The sequence below is a fragment of the Callospermophilus lateralis genome, chromosome 3 (assembly GCF_048772815.1).
Source record: "Callospermophilus lateralis isolate mCalLat2 chromosome 3, mCalLat2.hap1, whole genome shotgun sequence".
In the NCBI taxonomy this organism is placed as follows: Eukaryota; Metazoa; Chordata; class Mammalia; order Rodentia; family Sciuridae; genus Callospermophilus; species Callospermophilus lateralis.
In genome coordinates, this window is record NC_135307.1 from 118978487 (window position 1) to 119002371 (window position 23885).

The following is a 23885-nucleotide window of genomic DNA, read 5'->3' on the forward strand; positions in this document are numbered from 1 at the left end:
TTTTTTGTTATTATTTAATTGAAGACATTGTGCTTTTTTTTTAATTTGAATCTCTGTGCCTTTCTCTATCCCAATAAATCTTAGATTTGTTCTTTTGATGTATCCCATAATTCTTGAATGTTCTATTCATGGTTTCTTACTATCTTCACTGTGTGTTCAACTTTATTTTCTAGATTGTATATTTTGTCTTCATTATCTATGTATCTTTCAAGTGATCTAGTTTGTTGGTTATGCTTTTTATTGAGTTTTTAAATTTCATTTTCATTTTTAATTTTGTTTTTGTTTACATAGTTACCTTTTAATTTTAGGATTTCTGATTTTTTTTTTGTCAGAATCTCTTTTTCTTGAAGTAATATTTTGCTACCTGTATTTGCTCCCTTATCTTTCTTGGTGTGATCAGTGGATGCCTGTATTTGCTCTCTTATCTCTGTATTGGAGTGATCAATTTTTGCTTTTATTTGCTCACTTAGTTCATTCTTTAATTTGTAGATCATTTTAATTATGTACATTCTGAATTCCTTTGACATTTCGTCAATTGCGCTGTCCATGGATTTGATTATTATAGTATCTTTGTTTTGGGTCACTTCCTCCCTTGTTTTTCCATGTTGTCTATGGGTCTTCCTTTCTTACAGTGTCAATCTGAGGTATGCAGTTTCTACCCTATAATCTTATAGTGTCCCTGCAGATTACCTGAATTTCTCCTTGGTGTGGAATTCTAGACCCTGGCCAATATCCCATGATAAATGCTCTTGCATCTAAAAGTGGTGGTGGCAATGGAGGTGGTAACTCAGGATAGCAGTGGGGTGTCCCAATATGGATACAACCACTTTCAGAGATAGGGCTGAAAGGATGGGTTATCTCTTCGGAGATTCAGCTGCCTCCAGGCCTTATCTGTTGTCCCAAGGTGGAGGCTACTTAGTGGGGAGAGGTATGGGGATGGCTGCAATGTCCCAAGATGGAGGTGAGGTAGGCCTGGGTTCCAGTGTGGGTCTGCCCGTCTGCTGGGTGGTCCAGAGACCTACCTTGGCCTTGGTCCCTCTCTGGTTGGAAGGGTTGTCCTAGGCCTGGGGCTGGGCCTTGGATCCTGTTCGGGTAGGTGGGGTGGTCCTAGCTTGTCCTTTATTTTTATGGTAGGATCTTAATTGACTTATCCACCACTATATTATAGTCATAAAATATTATTATTTTTTTGAGTTTTTTCTTTTAATTATTACATTATAATTATACATAATAGTGGTTTTTTTTAAACATATTTTTTGTTTACATTTTTACCTTTTCCAGCAAATTTCAATCTTAACGAGACGTCTCATGTTGCTGTTTAGTATCCTTTTGTTTCAACACGAAGAACTCTCTTTAGCATTTCCTGTAAGGCAGGTCTAGTGGTAATGAACTCCCTTAACCATTGTCTGTGAAAGTCTTCATTTCAGGTTTACTGGACCTTATATTCTTTAATGACACTTTTTATTTAGTATTTTGAATCTATTATACCACTCCTTTGAGAGTTATAAGGTTTCTAGTGAACAGTCTGTTGATAGTGGGTAGGGGGACTATAATAAGAAGTCACTTTTGTCTTGCTCCTTTCAAAATCCTAACTTTTGAAAATTTGAGCATAAACGTGTCTTGGTGTAATTCTGACTGGATTTGTGTCATTTAATATCACTTGGGCTTTCTGGATCTGGATTTCTGTTTTCTTCCTCAGGTTTTTGAAGTTTTCAGCTGTGTTTTTTTTTTTTTTTTTAGGTAAGTTTTTTGTTTGCTTTTGGTACTAGAGATTGAACCTAGGGGTGCTTTACCACTGAGCTACATCCCCATCCCCTGCCCCTCCTCTTTTTTCATTATTATTATTATTATTATTAAGTTTTGAGACAAGTTCTAAGTTACTTAGGGTTTCACTGTATTTTAGAGGGTGACCTTGATCTTGTGAACCTCCTGCCTTAGCCTCCTGAAGTGCCTGGAATTACAGGTGTGTGCCAACATGCTTAGCTGTTATTTGTTCTTTAAAAATAAACTTTTTGTTTCTTTCTCTTTTTTTCTCTCCTTCTTTAACTCCAGTAGTGTACTTACATTTCCCACTTGATGCTGCCCCATAAGTTCCTTCAGCTGTCTTCACTCTTCTTCATCTTTTTGCTTTTTTATTTCTTAGGTTGGATGGTTTCCAGTAACCTGTCTTTGAATTTGCCATCTTTTCTTCCACTTCATTTGATCTGCTTTCTAACTACTAGATTGCATTTTAAAATTCAATTATTATACTGTCTTTATTGAAATACTCAGTTTGTTCATGTGGTATTTTCCTGACCTTGGTGAGCATCTTTATGAGTATTCATTTGAATTCTGTTGGCTAAATTATGTATCTCCATTGCTTTAGGACCAGTGTCTGGAGGTTTATCTTATTCTTTCATTTGGAACATATTTGCTTGTATGTTTGTTTGTTTCTTTCTTTTTTACTGTTTGTAAATATCCTTATTTATTGCAGTAAATAAGGAATCTGCCTCTTCCAGTCTTGTCATATTGGCCTTGTGTAGTAGATAGATCTTAACAGCTCAGCCAGATTCTAGATGCCTCTTAAGGCTTTGGGCTTATCTAAACTTATCTTTGTTCTTAGTGGCCACCAACTTACCATGTGCTAAATCCTTTTAATGCCTTCAGACAAATGAGATAAAAGGTACTTTCTGAAGATACAACTGGAGGGCTGGGAATGTGGGCTCAGTGATAGAATGCTTGCCTACCATGCCTTGAGGCCTTGAGTTTGATCCCTAGTACCAACCTCACCATCCCCCCCCCCCCAAAAAAAAAAAAAAAAAAACAACTGAAAATGTTGAGGTGTTAAATGTGTGCTTCAGTATTTTCTTGTTCAGACTGCAAAATCTTTTAGCCTGTTGGTTTGTTTTTTTGGTGGCCTGAGGAGCCTGACAGATGTCTGCCCTGTCCTCAAAGATAGGTGGGGTAGCTGACTCTTTGGCTATATTTTTGCAGCAATTCCATAGGATGTGTGAAGTACCCACATGCCCATTCAGGTCTGAGAAGACTAATGATTGATTTTTTTTTGGCCCCCAAATGCAGGCTAATTAATGACCGGACATACAGGTAGCAGCTGGAAAAGTCAAGCAAGACATATGTGTGCAGTTAGCCCCCTTCAGGGAGAAACTGGAAGCCTGGAGTTTTTGCCTATTTTCTGAGTGCTAAGCTTGGGAGTATACCTACTGGAAGGGTACCCAATTACAAATTATCTTCTTGATCACAGTAGTTTAGGAAAATTCACAAATGTAGAACCCCATCAATTCCCAGAGCTAGGTGATTTAGGAGCCAGTTCATTTGGTGGGAGTTGTAAAAGCTGAAGCACTCGACAGGCACAAACTCCTTCTAAGGAGAATCTTTAGTTTTAGTTTTATTGTTGTTTAAGTCTGTGGGAGAAAGGGTCAGGAATTGCCCACATACCCTTTCAGGCTCCAAGAAGTTTGTTGTTTACCTGACTTAGTAGCTCTCAGATGAAGGCTAGTTTTAAATCCAGTCCTTAGGCAGCAGCTGGAAAAATGTGCATACAAACCATGAGGAAACAGGAACTGGGAGATTTTACCTTTCTCTCTTCCTTGATCCTAGGGTGTTAGCTGCTGGAAGTGAGCTCATACTCATTTAAAATCGACTCTTTGTTCTCTGTGATCTTGGAGACTCAGGAATACTGAGGCAATTTCGCTCCCAGAGCTGGGTGATTTTCTTGTGGTAATCATAAAATTGGGGCTGTGTAGGTGTGGTTTAACCCCTTTTCCCTCTTTCTTCAGGGAGAAGCTGGGAGTTGAGGATTCCTTCCCAGTTATAAGGTACCTTGCCCAGGGTGGTGTTTGTGTGGTGCTTTTTCACTTTGATGTGGACATTTTCTCAGTTATCTGGCCTGTGGAAATCTTTTAACTGGTTTCTGGCTATCCCTCAGTGGCATTTGATCCATGGGTAGATATTTATCCATTGCATCGTGAGAGTAAGAAAAACCAGAAGCCTCCAATCTTGCCATCTTTCTAACATCTAGTATTGTGTTTTAAATTTCCAATTCCGTTTGTTCGTTACTAGTATCTAGGAAAGCGATTGGCTTTTGTACATTACCCTTGTATCTTGCAATCTTGTTATACTTGCTTATTAGTTCCAGATTTGACTTTTCAACATAGACAATCATTTCATCTGCAAACATAGACAGTTTTATTTCTTCACTCACAGTCTGTGTATTTTTTATTTCGTCTCCCCTCCATATTGCATTAGGTAGGATTTGGTGATACAGAACATCTTTAGCTTATTACTGATCTTAGTGGAACAGCTTCTAGTTTCTTACCATAAGTATATGTCAGCTGTAAGTTTCTTATAGGTATTCTTTATCAAATTGAGGAAGTTTCTCTTCATACACATTGAGAGTTTTTTTCCCCCCAATATGAATGGGTATTGGGTTTTAATCAAATGCTTTTTCTGCATCTATTAATGATCACATGATTTTTCTTGTGGTGCATTATTTTCTTTGATTTTCAAAGAATCAGCCTTGCATAACTGGGATAAATCTCACTTGGTCATGGTGGTTAATTCTTTGTATACATTGTTGGATTTGATTTGCTAATATTTTGATTTTCTGTGTTTTTGAGAGGTAATGACTTCTAGTTTTCTCTGTCTTGTTAATGTTAGCTTTATAAAATGAGTTAGAAGGTATTTCCTCTGCTTCTGTCTTCTGAAAGATATTGTAAGGAGTTGGTATCATATCTTCCTTGAATGTTTGGTAGAATTCATCACTTAATGCATTTGGGCCAGTGCTTTCTGCTTTGGAACGTTATTAATTATTAATTAATTTCATAGGTCTATAAGATTTTTTTGTGTGTGAAGTTTTGCAGTTTATTTCTTTTTTTGAAAATGTTTTTTAGTTGTACATGGACACAATACCTTTATTTATTTGTTTTTATTATTTTTTATTGGTGCCGGGCATAGAACCCAGTGCTTCACACATGCTAGGCAAGTGAGTCACAACCCCGGCTCCTGTAGTTTGCTTCTTTTGAGGAGTTGTACCCTTACCTTTAGGTTATCAAATTTATGGGCATAAAGTTGTTCATATTATTCTTTTGTTATACTTTTGATGACTGGAGTCTATAGTGATGTCACTGCTTTCATTTAATTCATGTACTCCCTTAGCTTGGCTAGATGCTGATCTTTTCAAAGCACCAGCTTTTGCTTTTGTTAACTTGATTGATTTTCTGTTTCAATTTCATTTGATTCCTATTCCAGTTTTATTATTTCTTATTATCTTGGATTAAATTTGCTTTTTTTTTTCTAGTTTCCTTAGGACCAAACTTAACTGATTGATTTTAGATATTTTTTATTTTCTAGTATATGCGTTTGGTCTAACAGTTTCCCCATGAGTACTGTTTTTGCTGCATCACATAAGTTTTGATAAATTGTTTTCATTTTAATTTTGTTTAAAATTCTAAAATTTCTTTTGAGATTGCTTTCTTAGACTCAAGTTATTTAGAAAAGTATTATTTAATTCTGACATTGATTTATGGGTTAAGTCCATTGTGGTTTTCGAGCAGACGTTATGTGATTTCTATTCTTTTACATTTTTTAACATGTGTTTTCTGACCCAGAATGAATGTGTATTCAGCTGTTGATAGATGAAGTAGTCAGTGGATATTTATTTTGTCCAATCGACTGATGATATTGTTAATTACTGATTTTCTACTTGCTGATTTTGTGCATTACTAGTAGTTGTTGAACTCTTCAAGTACAGTACTGGATTCATCCACTTTTCTTTGCAGTTCTTTCAGTTTTTGCCTTGTGTATTCTGATAAAGTATTATTAGGTACATATATATATTAAGAATTATTCTATTTCCTGGAGAGTTTACCCCTTTGTGAATGTGTGGTGCCCTTATTTATTCCTGATAACTTTTCTAGCTTTTAACTGTTCTGAAATTAATAGTTACTCTTGTTTTCTTTTCATTAGTGTTAACATGGTGTATTTTTCTTCATCTATTTACTTTTAATATATTTGTGTCTTTATACTGAATTTCTATTTCTTGTAGATCTATAATTGGGTCTTGTTTTTTAATTAGTTAATTAAAATAGGCAAAAATTATATTTAATTATCGCATAGAAATTATTTTTGATATATGTGTAAGTTATGAATAGCTAAATAAAGGTAATTAAGTGTGAACCGTCTCATATTGCTTATCCTCTGTTTGTGAAGAGAACACCTAAAATCTACTCATAACACTTTTAGAATATAAAACATTATTATTAACAGTGGTCAGTAGATCTCCTGCTGCCTGAGTTTTTCCTTTGACCAGAATCTCCCCAGCTATTCCTGCTCATCACAGTTCCTGTTAACCACCATTCTATTCTTTATTTCTATGAGTTCAACTTCTTTTAGAATTCACATACAAATGAGATTTCCTATTTGTGTTTCTGTGCCTAACTCATTTCATTTAATATAATGCCTTCCAGGTTTATCTGTATTGTTACAACTGACAGGATTCCTTCTTTTTTTTTTTTTTAAAGGCTGAGTAGTAGTTCATTTGTGTTGTGCCTGTGTGTGTATGTGTATGTGTGTCCAGACATGTACCACATTTTTTTCATTCATTCATTCATTGATAGACACTTACATAGATTCAGTATTTTGATTATTGTGCAGAATGATATGATGAACATGAAAGTGCAGATATCTCTTTGATATATTTAGATCCTTTGGGCATGTATCCAAAGATTGCATTGTGGGATCATATGGTCATTCTATTTTTAATTTTGAGGCATTTCTATACTGTTTTGTATAATGGCTGTACTAATTCACATTCCTACGAACAGTGTACAAATATTTGCTTTCTCCACATTGTTGTCAACACTAATCTTTCTTTTCTTTCTCCTTCTTCTTTCTTCCTTCCTTCCCTTTCTACCCCAGCCCCCCACCCCCTCAGTATTTGGGATTGAACCCTGGAGTACTCTTACACTGAACTACATTCCTACCCTCTTTTATTTTTTATTCTGAGTTAGGATCTTGCTAAATTGTTCACGCTGGCCTCAAATGTGTGATCCTCCTGCCTCAGCCTCCTGAGTTACTGGGATTACAGGTGTACACACTATGCCAGTTTATCTTAATTTTTTTTTAATAAAAGCTATCCTGAAATGTGAGATGGTATTTCACTGTATTTTTTAAAAATTGTTTTTAGTTGTACAAGGACAACAGTACCTTTACTTTATGTATTTATTTTCGTGTGGTGCTGAGGATCAAACCCAGGGTCTCACATATGCAAGGCAAGTGCTCTACCTCTGAGCTACAGCCCCAGCCTCTCACTGTGGTTTTAATTTGCATTTCTTTCATGATTAGTTATGTTTGTTACTCTTTCATTACATGTTTGCCATTTGTAAATCTTCATTTGATAACTTCATTTGATAACTGGCCTTTAACAATTTTTAAAGTGAGTACTCTTGTTAATGAGTTGAATTCCTTATATTTTTCTGGATATTAACCCTGTGTCAGATGTATGGTTTGTAGATATTTTTCTCCCATTCCATAGGTTGTTTATTCACTCTGTTATTTCTTTTTCTTTAAATTTTTTATTCTAATTTATTACAATTAATATTACACATATAGAGCCCAATTTTTCATATCTCTGGTTGTACACAAGGTATATTCACAGCATTCATGACTTTATACATGTGCTTAGGGCAATGATGTCCATCTCATTCCCCATTTTTTTGTTGTTGTTTCTTTTGATTTGCAGAAACTTTTTAGTTTGCTGTAATCTCTTTTGTCTATTTTTACCTTTGTTGTCTGTGTTTTTGGGGACTTATCTAAAAAGATCATTTCTGGAACCAATATCATAGAACTTCCCCCTGTTTTTTTTTCCTGGTAATTTTACAGTTTCAGGTCTTTTGTTTTTATAAGTGCCCTGTGTTATTAAGGTCAACTTTCTCCCAGTACTGTATTGGAGTTAGTTTTAGTATTAAAGAGTAAACCTGATTTTTTTTTCATCATAAAATCCTATCTTTTTAGATTTTCCTAAAATTACTTTAGAGTGTCTAGAATAGTGATTGCTATTGGAAATATAATGTGAACCATTATGTACTCTTAAACTTTCTGTTAACCAGGTTAAAAAATTACAAGTAACAGGTAAAATTAATTTTAAAAATATATTTTATTTAGCCTAATGTATCAAAATATTCTTTAAAGATGCAATCAATAGAACATTATTAAGATAAATAGCATGGTGGTGCACACCTGTTATCCTACTACTTGGGAGGCTGAGACAGGAGGTTGCAAGTCTAAGATCAATTTGGGTAACTTAGTGAGACCCTCTCTCAAAATTAAAAAAAAAAAATAAATGGGAATGGGGCATGGGGGCACTGGGGATGTGAATTAGTGGTAGAGTACTCACCTAGCATTCACCAGGTCCTGGCTCAATCCCTAATACTTGGGATACACCCACACACTCATGCACATACATACTTGTCCATACACATACACATACACATACACATACACATACACAAACATGTATATATTTACACACACACACACACACATAAACGTGTGTGTATGTGTGTATTCTTTCTAGATGTAATCAATATGAACATTATTAAGATAGTATATATATACAGGACAGTGGTAAATGTCTGTTATCCCAGCTACTTGGGGGCCTGGCTGAAGCAAGAGATTTACAAGTTTGAGGCCAGCTTGGGTAACATATGGTCTGAGCCTAAGTCAGTTCACACTAGTTACATTTTGAGAACTCAGTAGCACCAGTAGGAAGTGATTATCATATTGAATAGTGCAGATTTATTTTTCCTGTTTTCTGATTCTCTTGTCTACCATAGTTTTGTTTCATCTGTATATTGGATGAACATGCCATGTATTTCTTTACCCAAATCACTGGTAAAAATTTTCCTTCTACTTCCAGTAGTGATGATGAGGCCAATTCTCCCATTGAAGGTAACTAGAAAATCTAGCTGATTTATAACAAATCTTCTGAAAGCTTAAGATAGTGAAGGATTCTTAGGTGATTAAGAATTATAGGGGCTTAATCCATGATAAGATAGAATTCCTAAAGAAGAAACTCCAGAAAATACTTCTGAATAATTCATTTATTAAGGAAAAAATTATAGCAGGAATTAGATAAAATTTGAATTGAATGATAATAAGAACAGTAATGCTTAAGAGAAACTTTATAGCATTAAAATGCATATATTTGAAGTGAACAACAACAACAAAAACCTACAAACCAGTGTTCTAAGTACCCAGTTCAAAAATAGAAATCATCCTTAACCTGATAAATAGTATATATGAGAAACCCACAGCTAACATCAAACTCGATTTTGAAAGACTGAAATCTTTCCCCTATAGGATCAGGAGTAAGACAATGTTGTCTCCTCTTAACCCCTTTATTCAGTATCAGCCAGGGCAATTAGGTAAGATAACATGGTAGAAGCCAAGGCTGTGGTACCCTGGAAAACAAATGACATAGGGATTGGGAGGAGATGCCAAGGAACTTTAGATTGGTACTATTATAGGTGATGTCATAGGTGATGTTTACATGCATCTTTGCTTTGTAGTAATTTGTTTGTTTGTGCCCTTTGTGGTGTTTTACATGGATTCTTTTCTTTGTAATTTTCTGCACATGTATGTTTTGTGCACTTTTTTTTTTTAAAGAGAGAGAGTGAGAGAGAGAATTTTTTTTAACATTTATTTTCTAGTTTTCAGTGGACACAACATCTCTATTTTATTTGTATGTGGTGCTGAGGATCGAACCCAGCGACCGCTTGAGCCACATCCCCAGCCTTTGTGCACTTTTTTAAAAATATGTTTTTGGTTGTAGATGGGACACAGTACCTTTATTATTTTTATCTGGTGCTGAGGATCAAACCCAGTGCCTTACACGTGCAAGGCATGTGCTCTACCACTGAGCCACAATTCCAGCCCCTTTTGTGTATATTAATATACAATAAACAGGTTAAGAGGATTACTACTGGAGAGGTCTTGAGAAGGCATATCAATGCCATTTCTTGGTCTTTAGACTCTTGACTTCATATTCTTCGTTTTTTTTTTTTTTTTTTTTAAACCAAAGTGAAAATGGAGGCGGGGGGAAAAATACCCAAAGAGAACAAAAACTAGATCAGTAGGCAATTCAGATGTTCAGCTTCTTCAATGAATGTAGTTGAAACATTATTAATTTGTAAGTCCTTCACTCTAATAATTTTTTTTTAAATGTTTTTCTCTTAAAATGGAAGTTAATTTTTTTTTTTTTTGTTTAAATTAGGAGGTGTTAATGATGCTGGATAATTATGTGAGAGATTTCAAAGCACTGATTGACTGGATTCAACTTCAGGAAAAGCTAGAGAAGACTGATGCTCAAAGCAGGTAATTTGCTCTGATATTTGTATTTATAGTATTAAGCAGTTTTAATAGCAATCATTGAAATTTTTGATGGCCTTAACCTCAGATTGACTTGAAACTTGTAAAAACAAGTTTGGGTGCTGAATTTCTCATTTGGTTTAACAACAAACATTTATTGGGTACCTGAAGGTGCAAGGTACATTATTTAGTATAGACCTTTAATTGCTGTATATGACACATTTATACTTTTATGGAATTTCTAGTCTAATGATATGATAAAATAGAATCTATTAGTACAGAAAATAACTATGGGTGTTCAATGAAGGTCAGATTTCTTTTGGAGGATAGATCAGGAGAGATTTCATAGAGGATGTAGAAGTATTTAAAGGATGTGATGGGTTTTTCCAAGTGATTGGTCTTTCAGATGAGGGGAGTAAATTAAACAGCCATATCTTGTCATGGTGAAAGACTATGAATAAAATTGATGATTTTTGATTAAATGAGTAGTGAAATATCAAATTTTCTTTAGAAAACTTTAGATTAATTTGGAATCAGCACACAATATCTGAATGTTCTATAACAGGCTAAGGGACTGTTATAGTGTAAAGGACAGAAACAGTTCCTGCCTTCCTGAAGGGTATCATTTGTGCTGTGGCTTGAATATGTCCCCCAAATCCATATGTTGAAATTTAATTGCTGATGTGATAGTATAGAGTCTGGACCTTTAGGAGGTGATTAAATCATGAAAGTGATGCTCTCATGAATAGGATTCCTTTTTACCCAGAGAAAACAGGACTTTGTTGCCACTTTATTTTGAATTTAACCTTGTTTTAGTTTCAGTGGATGGAACCTTTTACTAGGGAAGGCATCTTCTGGTTCATCCTAATTGGTTAACCTCCTGGGGAATCACGTGGCTAAAGGAATCCCAAGGTTAAAATCCAGAGAACTGAATTCGCAGGAAACCAAATCCAGGAAAATTGTGATAGGTGGATCTTTTAAAATATTTTTACATCTCATGATGAAAAAAAATTAGTTTTCAGTGCTAGGTCTTGAACCCAGGGACACTTTACTACTGAGTTGCATCCCCAGCCCTTTTTATTTTTTGAGAAAGAATCTTGCTCAATTATGAAGGCTGGCTTTAAAATTCATGATCCTCTTGTCTCAACCTTCCCAGTAGCTCTGGGATATAGGTATGTGCCATTGTTCCAAGTCATGATGCAAATTTTGGTTGCTTGCTTCATCCACAGTCCCTGGATGGGTCAGATGTAGGTGTCTTTTTCTTATACCAAATAGTTTTACCCCTGTTCTTAGTAATAGGTTTGGAGGTGAGTTTTTCCTGGGTTAAACCAAGCTAAGAGATTATTATTCTGATACGGGCCAATAGCTTTATTGCCCTTGAGATGATAAGTAGAGGATTGCAGGTTAAAAGAAAATGGAATAAATTTACAGAGAGAAGCAGAGATGAGAGAAATCATGTGGTCAACAAGAGCTCAATGTTGTTGCTTTAAAGCCTAGATCTATTCTAAGTCTAATTCTCATGAGTCCTGATTCTGGTTTTACTCTCCCCTTAGATGTCCTTGATCTTTCATAGTTTGTATCCTTACAGTAAATCTTAATTTCCTTTTTCTTTTCATTTTTTGTTTAACTTGTTTGAGTTTTTTTTTAATATTCAAAATGGCCTAAATGTAACCACTAATGCATTAAAAATAGATTTTTTTTTAAAGAAAATCATATTGAAAAAGATTCAGAGACCAAATCCAGGCCCAAACTATGTAGTTACCATCCCTGTCCTGACCCTATGATTCAAAAATGTACCTGACCATCTTTATTTTAGTCAGTTATTGGCATTTCTTCTGTTTTACTTAAAAGGCAGCTCCCAGATATGGGCAGCAACTTTAAATTTCCCGAAGACATAATCATTTGTCTCATATTCTTCAAATTATGCATCAAAACTCATTTTAGTAGACTTGAGATTTAAAGGTTAAAAAATAAAATTATAAATAAAGAAGAGAGGGTTACAGCTCACTGGTAGAGTGCTTGCCTAGCAGGGGTAAGGCACTGGGTTCAATCCTCAGCACCACATAAAAAACCAAATAAACAAAAAATAAAGGTTTAATTCTTAAATAAAGAAGAGAATATTGATAAATATTTATATGTTTGTATCATAGGTAAGGACTTGATAAAAGTATAAACTACAAATGAAAACATTGATTCATCTGATTTAACAATAATGACTTTCTGTGTAAAAGATAAAAAAAAAAAAAGGTGAAATAGTTGCAGTACTAATGCCAATGGATTTACAGCCATAATAGTAATAATAGCAGTATTGGTAAAGTGTTTCTATCCAATTGGAAAATGATACAAATTCCAGTGGGGAAAATGGGCTAAAGATGCCAATATGTGAATCCCAAAAGAAAAATCCAAATGGCTGGTAATAACATTCAGCCTTGCTTTTTATGGTAATGAACATATAAAACTTGAAAAGACAGTGAAATACTATTTTTTCAATTAAAATTTTAAAAGAGAATGCTACCTATTGGCAAGGTTGAAGAGAAATGTCATTTGATAGCAAAGTATACTTTGTTATAGATTTTCTGAAAGGTCACTTGATAATACATTGTTAATATATTTATACTTTTGAATAATGTTTTATCTGAAATTTCTTATTTCTAATAGTATCACTTTTTTAATGATATAGGAAAAATCCTGATCATTAGATTGAATGGAACATAAGAAGCGGGAGACCAAGGGAAGTGACAGAATCTGAGAAATAGAGACGATATACTTAGGGAGACTCTTTTCATTAGAGATTTGCACCCTGTTATCTGAGATTGGTTCTGGTGCCAGTGAAAAAGGAGGAATAGAAGTTAAGGTACATTTCTATTAGATGCAGAATCTCTGGTTTGATTCCTAGCTCCTTGATCCATTTTGACTTAACTTTTGTGCATGATGAGAGAAAGGGATTCAATTTCATTTTGTTGCATATGGATTTCCAGTTCTCCCAGCACCATTTGTTGAAGATGCTCTCCTTTCTCCATTGCATGCTTTTAGCACCTTTGTTTAAAATAAGGTAGTTGTAATTTTGTGGATTGGTCTCTGTGTCCTCTATTCTGTACCATAGGTCTACCAGCCTGTTTTGGTGCCAGTACCGTGCTGTTTTTGTTACTATTGTTTAAAATCTGGTATTGAGATACCACCTGTTTCACTTTTCCTGCTTAGAATTGCTTTAGCTATTCTGGGTCTCTTATTTTTCCAGATGAATTTCATGATTGCTTTTTCTATTTCTGCAAGGAGCGTTGGCCCTAATCTCCATCACGTGGGAACAGGCCCCAAATTCCTTAATAAGATACTTATAGCACAAGAGTTAAAACCAATAATCAACAAATGGGACGAATTCAAACTAAAAAGTTTTTTCTCAGCAAGAGAAATAATATGTGAGGTAAATAAGGAGCCTACATCATGGGAACAAATTTTTATCCCTCACACATCAGATAGAGCTCTAATCTCTAGAGTGTACAAAGAACTCAAAAAATTAAACAACAAAAAAATAAATAACCCAATCAACAAATGGGCCAAGGACCTGAACAGATACTTCTCAGAAGAGGATATACAATCAATCAACAAATACATGAAAAAATGCTCACCATCTCTAGCAATCAGAGAAATGCAAATTAAAACTACTCTAAGATACTATTTCACTCCAGTAAGAATGGCAGCCATTATGAAGTCAAACAACAACAAGTGCTGGTAAGGATGCGGGGAAAAAGGTACACTCATACATTGCTGGTGGGACTGCAAATTGATGCAGCCAATTTGGTAAGCAGTATGGAGATTCCTTGGAAAGCTGGGAATAGAACCATCATTTGACCCAGCTATTCCCCTTCTCAGACTATACCCAAAAGACTTAAAAAGAGCATACTACAGGGATACAGCCACATCAATGTTTATAGCAGCACAATTCACAATAGCTAGACTGTGGAACCAACCTAGATGTCCTTCAATAGATGAATGGATAAAAAAAATGTGGCATTTATACACAATGGAATATTACTCAGCACTAAAAAATAACAAGATCATGGCATTTGCAGGGAAATGGATGGCATTAGAGCAGATTATGCTAAGTGAAGTTAGCCAATCCCTAAAAAACAAATGCTGAATGTCTTCTCTGATATAAGGGGGGTGGTGTGACTCAAAATGGGATAGGGAGGAAAAGCATGAGAAGAAGATTGCCACTAAATAGGGAAGAGAACTGGGAGGGAAAAGGAGGGAGAAGGGGAATTGCACGGAAGATGGAAGGAGACCCTCATTGTTTTACAGAATACATGTATGATGTTGTGAGGGGGGAAAAAAAAAGAAGTGTGTCACATTAGATTGGGTAGAGAGAAGTGATGGGAGGGGAAGGAAGGGGAGAGGGGATAGGAAGGACAGCAGAACAAAATAGACATTATTATTGCTGTATGTATGTACGTGACTGTATAACCATTGTGATTCTGCAACCTGTACAATCAGAAAAATGAGAAATTATACTCCATTTGATTCAAATGTATGATATGTCAAGATCATTGTACTGTCATGTGTAACTAATAATAATAAAAAAAAGAAGTTAAGGTACATTTCTTAGTTTTTTCCAACAGAGAGCAATGGTAATGAAATATAAAACTAGAAAAAGACAGGTTTAATTCTTAAATAAAGAAGAGAATATCCTCATTCTTGTTCTCATAGGTGATTAAGAGGTAGAGGAAAGATACTTCATATTTTCACATGTGTTCTCAATTTATTCCTTACCATTTTCTTTCTGTCTTGATCCTTGTTCCATAAACTTATTTCTTCAGGATATTGGATAAAGTAACCTGAATTAATACCATTGCCTTTGAATGTTTTCTAACTAGGTACATGTAAGCTTGTAAATTATGAGAAATATATTTCATGTCTCTGTAACTTTATAACTCTTTTGAGGCAAGTAGAGTTCTTTTGCTTTGCTGAACTGTGGGGAAAATCCTGGGCCGTGCATCACTGGTGATTTCTCATTGGTAATATGCTAACTTTCTGATAAGCAATGCTATATGGCAAAACTGTGACCTGATTATGGTCTCATTAACCATATGAAACTATATATGGACTCATTGATAACCAAGAGAAAAAGATTAGTTTGTGTCCCCCTTTTCTGTTAATCTGATTTGCTGTATTTCTTGAATTGGCAGACCAACATCACTGGCATGGGAAGTAAAGAAGATGTCTCCAGGACGTCATGTGATTCCAAGTCCATCAACAGACAGAATAAGTGTAACATCAAATGCTAGAAGAAGCTTAAATTTTGGGTAAGATAAACTCAAAAAATCCTACTAAAGACTGTATTACATTACATTATTGTCTATAGGTAATGTAGGTATAGTATTCCAAAAATGATATTTCACTATAAAAATATTCATGTGTATGTTTGTGTGTTAAAGCAGAATATCAACCCATGGAAGGGAACAGTTTCTGCTAAGGTTTCTGTTCTGGTAGGAGATTTTGCACAAACTCATTACTTGATGATACTGGAAGGACAGAATACTTGCATAATGAGTCAGGCAAAGCAACTTATTTACTCACAAATAGGCAGGAAGAGCTGGACGACGTGGCGCACGCCTGTAATCCCAGTGGCTCTGGAGGCTTAGTTAGGAGGATTGTGAGTTTGGATTGTGAGTTCAAAGGCAGCCTGAGCAATGGCAAGGTGCTTAGCAAATCAGTGAGACCTTGTCTCTAAATTAAACACAAAGTAGGGTTGGGGATGTGACAGGCCCAGTGGTTGAGTGCTCCTGAGGCAATCCCCAGTACCACCTGCCCACCAAAATAAAAAAAAAAAAAAAAAAAAAAAGAGAGAAAAAAGAAAAAAAAAAACCCAGGAATAATAAACAGAAGCCTAGCATGGCAAGCTGATCCTTTGAAGTTTAGGATTGCCCAGGTCAGATAAGTCTCATTTGTATGTGCTTCACTTCTCATTACAACTCTGAAGGACCCTTCAAAGTACTTGAATTTTTGAGTTCAGGTCTTGCAGGACATGCTGTTCTATGTGGACAAGGATGAATTTTGATTTTCTGGATAGTTCTTCCTTATCTCAGGATGTGTATTTTTGGTACATTCTTCCTGATAATTTCAAGCCAGAGGGGGAAGAAGTTGGTTTACCACGCTGTGTTTTCCTAACTTGTGTATATGTTTGAAATTGTCTGAATAAAAAGTTTTAAAAATTCAGGAGAATTAATATTTAACTTTTAGGAAATGTGATATATTCAGAGGTAATTAGTGTTCCAAAGATTAAAACCTATTAGCCTATTTCATGCAAAATTATTCATGTGATAAACTAGCAATTTCTTTTTTTTTTCAAATCAAAATTATTAATAAAGAGATAATACTCAAACCAACTAATACCACAGTTTTATAATTTATGCTGTTGTCTTTTGAATGAGTTAGAAGAAAAGAGTTATAAACAAAAACTACATTTTACTGTCTTTTATATTTACCTATGTAGTTACCTTTTCTAGTTTTTTACTGGTGCTCTTTTATTTCTTCCTATGGATTCAAATTAATGTCCATTGTCCTCTTACTCTCAGCCTAAAAAGGACTCCCTTTAGCATTTCTTTTTAGGCAGGTCTACTGGTGAGAGATTTTTCTCAGTTTTTGTTTATCTAGGAATATCTTATCTTTCAGTTTTGGAAGAATAGTTTTGTACTACATAGAATCCTTGGTTGATAGACCTTTTTCTTCTAGTAGATTGAATATGTTATTTCACTGCCTTCTAGCTTTCATGGTTCTAATGAGAAATCAGGTGTTATTCTTATCAAAGAGCTTTTAATGTAATGGGTCACTTCTCAATGCTTTCAAAATTCTCTTCCCATCTTTGGCTTTCAATAGTTTGATGATGATGTATCTGTGTGTGGTGGACCTCTGAGTTCTTGGAGTTCACTGTTTCTGTTGGATGTGTAGATTAGTTGTTTTACATAAACTTTGGGAAGTTTCAGCCCATTATTTCTTTTATATATCTAGTCTGTGAAACCATGTATCAGTGTAGTATGATGATTTTAATTCTTTAGGATAAATACCAAGGAGTGTAATAATGTGGTCATATGGTGGTTCCATGCCTAGTCTTTTGAGGAACATCCTACAGATTTTCATTTTTGTTGTGCTAAATGACAATTGTATTAACAGTGTAACAGTGTTTCTTTTTTCCACATCTTCTCTAGCATTTTTTATTATTTGTATTCTAGATGACTGACTTTCTGATTGGTATTAGATGAAATCTCAGTGTAGTTTTGATTTTTGGCCCCTTAATTCTTAAAATATTCTTTCTTCTCCCTTTTCTCTGAGAATCCACCATACATATGACAATACGTTTTTATGGGGGTAGGGGATACTGGTGGTTAAATCCAGGGCTGTTCAACTACTGAGCCACATTCTTAGCCCTTTTTATTTTTTATTTTGAGACAGGGTCTCAATAAGTTCCTACAGCCTTGCTAAATTACTCAGGCTGGCTTCAAACTTGCAATCTTCCTTCCTCAGCCTCCCAAGTTGCTGGGATTATAGGCGTTCACCACTGCACCTGACCATATGATGATACTCTTATCGGTGTCTCACAGGTTTTTAGGCTCTGTTCATTTTTCTTCTGATTTCACAGAACAGATGATCTCAGTTTAAGTTTGCTGATACTCTATTCTGATACTTTATTGAGTTCCTCTAGTGAGTTTTTAATTTTAATGTTTTTAACTCCAGAATATCTATGCGGTTATTTTAAAATGTTTACTATTATTATTCTGCATTTGATTAGACTTCATTATCATATTCTCCTTTAATTGTTTAGACATGGCTTTCTTTTTTGAGGTTCTTTAAATGTGATTGTACTAGCTGTTTTAAAATCTTTGTTAAATCTAAGGCTGCTACTGCTCTCCTTCTATGTCAGGTCATGTTTTCTTGTTTATTTGCATGTCTTTTGAGTTTTTGTTGTTTTTTAAAACTAGGTATTTTAAATAAAATGTGGTGGCTCTGGAGTTCAGTGCTGCCCTCGCTAGGATTGTTATTATGCATGTTTATTTGTTACTATCAGTTTAGTGAGTTTCTTAAAGTAATTCTGTGAAGACTTTTCTTTGTTTTATGGCCTCCAAAACCTCTGCTAGTTAGCTTACTCATCAGCTAATGATTTGGCAGAAGTTTCCTTAAATGCCTTGAGCCAATAAATCTCTTAGTCCTTGAATAATTCTTTGTGTCTGTTGGAACATACTGTCAGTATGCTCTGGCAGTATCCAGCGCTGTCTTTGTTGTCTCTTTCCATTTTCCCAAAGCTTCAAGGTTAGTCAGAGATGAGACATTATGGGCCTCTCAGATTTTGGGGGGAACATGCATATAACATGTCTATTTGTAGAATATGTCCATTTCTAAGAGTATGTTGGAGCTTTCAAAGCCCTATGCAGAGATTTCACTCTCCAGCTTTTCCTTTAAAGGTTTTTTGGTCAGTCTTTGTTTGCCTCAAAAGTTATTGCTACCTCTAGTAGCTGTGATGTTAAAAATTTTCTCATTTGTTTTCTTCCAATGTCCCTGGGGAGATTTATTTTTAAGAAAAATTTGTTTGGATTCTAAATTTGTTAGAGTAAGTCTTAACATGTAATATTTAATGGAAGGATAGTAAGTAGTTTGCTCTGAAAGTTCTCTTTTGTCTTTCTTTTTTTCTTTTTTTTTTTGTACTGGGGGATTGCACTCAGAGGTGTTTAAGCACTGAGGTATATCCCCAACCCTTTATATTTTTTATGTTGAGACAGAATCTTGCTACGTTGTTTGGGGCATTGCAAAATTGCTGAGGCTGGCTTTGAATTTGTGATCCTCTGCCCTCAGCCTCCTGAGTTGCTGAAATTATAGGTGTGTGCCACTGCTCTTAGCTTTTGCATCTTTTAAACCTAACCTTTTTTGAGAACCTTTCTTCCCCAACTCCCACCTTTTCACAGTTAACAACTTTCACCTTATTACTGGTAAACCTTGGATATAAGTTGTATTATTACATTTGCAATGTGTAATAATTTTTTAATGTCTTTTTTTTTCCCCTTCTGTGACCATCTTTGAGGCAAGATCTTTGCCATATGTCTGTATTATAAGCACTCTGGAAGTGTAGCTGGCCCTTAGTAAAAGAAGTTCAAATGTTTGTTCATTCAATAGAATCAAACTTTTCTTTTTAAGCTTCTTTATGGAATTATCAGATAGCATTGCCTTTGATGAAGATTCCTGGACTTCATAAATTTATAATAATTAGACCTTAGTCAAATAGGGTAATGAATGTAAGCAAACGAAAATAAATATTTGTACACACAAGCATCATTTTAAGTTAACTTGATTTTACTGCATTTGAGTGGTCTGTGGTTCAAAGTATTGTGTAGTACCTGGTTTATTTTAGCATTGAAAGCCTTCAGTGAATGTGTGGTAAAATTTCTCATACTGTTCTCCATATTGTTGGGTTAATTGACAGTATTTCTCATCACTGGAAATCAGTTTCTTTCAGCTTGCTGAACAATTGTGGCTCATAGGTTACCTACCCTTAGTTTTTCTACTTCCTTCTGTTCATCTTAGTTGAGTTTTGTTTATTCTGATTATGTTAGTAATTATGAAACTTGATGTATACAAGCTGTGTTGATTATTTTAACTCATAATTTAAGTATTAAGCAAACCAGTAATATATGAGGGCAAAAAGTGTCATTGTTTTTGTGAAAAATAAGAGAATTTTGGGGAAACTTTGATAAAGATATACTGTTAAAGTTGCTACAAAATGAGTGACTAGGACAGCTATGAAAGTTTGTTGAAAATAGGAGAATAGTATCACTTCATTTTAAGGAATCAGAATTGAACATTGTTAGTGAGGCATCATGTTGTGTATCATGTGAGAAATGTACACAAAGAAAAACCCAGTTTTAATACTCTCTATGTCAAGATTAGCAAATTTATATTATTAAAATACATGAGCAAAAATAAAAGTTTAAGGTACTATGAAAATTTATTATTTTCTTTTATAATATTATTGAACTTTTAAATTATGTGCCAATTCATTTATTTTTTAATTAAAAACATTTTTTTTAATTGTCAGTGGATCCTTATTTATTTGTATGCAGTGCTGAGAATCAAGCCCAGTGCCTCATGTATGCTAGGCAAGTGCTCTACCACTGAGCTACAGCCCCAGCCCTGCCAGTTTATTTTTAACTGATATATACAAACATTAAAAGGGTACGTATTAATGGGGTACCATGTGATCTTTCAGTAGATATATACATTGTTGATATAAAAATCAGGTTAAACATCTATTTCCTCAAATTTCTTTCATTTCTTTATTGTGAAAACAATCAAAATTCTTTGTTCTAGCTTTTTGTTTTTATCATTATTAGAGCTATATGGTTATGTACAATAGTTGGGTTCATCTCAACAACTCATACATGCATGGAAATCAATTTCAGTTCATGATTCCTCCCCTTTTCTTCCCCCTTTGCTTTTCTGTATTCCCCCCTCTTCTTCTATTCTATGAGACTTCGTTTTGCTTAAGTATTAATTTGCATTTGATTGATTCCTTATGTAATCTTATTCTTCCCTCTCCCTTTCCTTTATTCTAGTCTAAATTCAGCATTGAGAGCCAACATTCAATCTTTGAGTTTCTGAGTTTGGCTAATTTCATTACACAGGATATTCTCCATTTCGATCCATTTACAGGCAAATGCCATGATTTCATTCTTTTTAATGGCTGACTAGAACTCCATTGTGTATGTCACAATTTCTTAATTCTTTTATCGATGGCCATCTAGGTTATTGCCATAATTTTGCTGTTGTGAATTGTTCTGCTGAATACATAGATGTGGCTGTGTTGCTGTAGTTTGCTGATTTTAGATCTTTTGGGAAAATACCCAGAAGTGGGATAGCTGGGTGTTATGGTAGTTTCATCCATAGTTATTTGAGGAATCTTCAAACTGCTTTCCAGATTGGTTGTACTAGTTTGTAGTTCCACCAACAACATACAGGTATTCCATTCTCCCCACAACCTTGCTATCATTTATTGTTATTTTTATTCTTGATCGTTGACACTGATTGGAGTGAAATGAAATTTTAGTTTTGATTTGCATTTCTCTTGTTGCTAGAGGTGTTGATTTTTTTCATGTATTTATTGGCCTTTTGTGTTTTTTCTATTGTGAAGTTTCTGTTGAATTTTGCCCTTTTATTGATTGGGTTATTTGATGTTATTGGAGTTTTTTGGTGTTAATTTTTTTGATTTTTTCTGTATATTCTGGATATAAATCTCCTTCGGAAGAGTAACTGGCCAGGATTTTTTCCCATTTTGTAGGCTCTCTCTTCATGCTTTTAGTCATTTCTGTAGCTGTGCAGAAGCTTTTTTAGTTTAATGGTGTGCCACTTATTGATTGTTGGTTTTATTTGTTGTGTTTTGAGGGTCTTCTTAAGGAAGTCTGTGTTGCACCTGTAAGATGGAGTGTTGACCCTGTGTTTTCTTCTACCAGTTGTAAAGTTTCTGGTCTAATTCCTAAGTCTTTGATCCATTTTGATTTGATTTTTGTGTAGGGTGAAAGATAAGAATCTAATTTTATTATACACACACACACACACACACATAGATATATTTTTGGCACCCTTGTCAAATATCAGATGGTAATAGATTTTTCTCTGCATATTTTATTCTACTTGATTGGTCTTCATGTCTATTTTAGTGCCAATACCATGGTTTTTTTTTTGTTAGTACAGCTCTGTAGTATAATTTCAGATCAGATATTGTGATGTCTCCTGCTTCATTTTTCTTGCTTAGTATTGCTTTGGCTATTCTGAGTCTTTTTCTTTCTTTTTTCTTTTTGTTCTAATTAGTTATACATGACAGTATAATGCATTTTGTGACACATCATACATAAATGGAATATAACTTCTCATTCTTCTGGTTGTACATGATGTAGAGTTACACCAGTTGTGTAAGCATATATGCACATAGGGTAGTAATTTTCAATTCATTCTATTCTCATTCCTAACCCTATACCCGCTCTACTCCCTTTACTCCCCTCTATCTAATCCAAAGTACCTATATTTTTCCCTAGCTCCTCCACCCGTTGGTTATTGTGAATTAGCATCTGCATATCAGAGAAAACATTCTGACTTTGGTTTTTGGACATGGGTTATTTTGCTTAGCATAATGTTCTCCAGTTCCATCCATTTACCAGCAAATGCCATCATTTCATTCTTCTTTAAGCCTGAGTAATATTCCATTGTGTACATATACATCTTCTTTATCCATTCATCTGTTGAAGGGCACCTAGGTTGATTCCATAGTTTAGCTATTGTTAATTGAGCTGCTATAAACATGATGTGGCTGCGTCACTGTAGTATCCTGATTTTAAGTCCTTTGGGTATAAATCTAGGAGTGGGATGACAAGGTCAAATGGTGGTTTCATTCCAAGTTTTCTGAGGAATCTCCATACTGCTTTCCATAGTAATTGTACCAATTTGCAGTCTACCAGCAATGTATTAGTGTACCTTTTTCCTACATCCTGGTCAACATTTATTGTTGATTGTATTCTTGATAATTGCCATTCTGACTGGAGAATGAGATGGAAACTCAGTGTAGTTTTGATTTGCATTTCTCTAATTGCTAGAGATGTTGAACATTTTTTCATATATTTGTTGATTTGATTGTATTTCTTCTATGAATTATCTGTTTAGTTCCTTAGTCCATTTATTCATTGGGTTATTGTTTTTTAGTTTTTCTTTGAGTTCTTTATATATGCTGAAGGTTAATGCTGTATCTGAGGTGCAGGTCGCAGAGTTTTTGTACCATTCCGTAGGCTCTCTCTTCATGTTATTAATTGTTTCCTTTGCTATGAAGAAGCTTTTTAGTTTGATTCCATCTCATTTATTGATTCTTGATTTTCATTCTTACCTTTAGGATTCTTGTTGAGGAAGTCAGTTCCTATACCAACATGATGAAAAGTTGGGCCTATATTTTCTTCTAGTAGGCGCAAGGACTCTGATCTAATGTTAGGCACTCTTTTTGATCTCAGATTTCTCTGCACCAAGACATACCTTGGAATCACCTGAAATATGGCTTTCTTTAGTCCCCTTCCCTTTTGGCCATGGTGAGTTGGCTCCAGCAGCTGTTGCTTATGGTGGGCTTTCTTCTTTATTTTGTTGTATCCAGACTTCTGAGTTCACATTGTGCTCTAAGTGTCCAGTATTAAATCCCAGTGAAATCCCTCTTTCACTTACTTCACTGAGAACCTGTATTGCCTGGAATGCAGCCTCCTCTACTCTCCCATGTTCCTTATAACTCTGAATAATTTTTTAATATTTCCTGCTTCAATGAATTATTTATTTTAAGTGATCAAGTAAGTCTTGTGTATTATCCTTAGTTTCATTTCTTCATAGCTAGATAAAAATTAATGACTTACCAGTTTAGATCAAGATAAATCTGTGAATTTAGTCACCTTAAATATCTGTGATAGTATAATGGATACATGCATACAATTAATTTAAAATGTAATATATTAAGT

General features: G+C 34.7%; 1 protein-coding gene across 9 annotated transcripts in view; it reads left to right on the forward strand.

The window, feature by feature from the left end:
- Positions 1 to 23885, forward strand: part of Scaper (S-phase cyclin A associated protein in the ER) — a 447154-nt gene that overhangs the window by 67092 nt on the left and 356177 nt on the right. For all 9 annotated transcript variants that reach the window (XR_013090777.1, XM_076851161.1, XM_076851163.1 and 6 more), the window contains 2 exons: positions 10271 to 10371; positions 15549 to 15665. Coding sequence is in view for 8 of the 9 variants with exons in the window: in XM_076851161.1 (XP_076707276.1) it covers positions 10271 to 10371; positions 15549 to 15665 (218 nt within the window). In the remaining variant the exon portion in view is untranslated. The remainder of the gene's footprint in view (positions 1 to 10270; positions 10372 to 15548; positions 15666 to 23885) is intronic.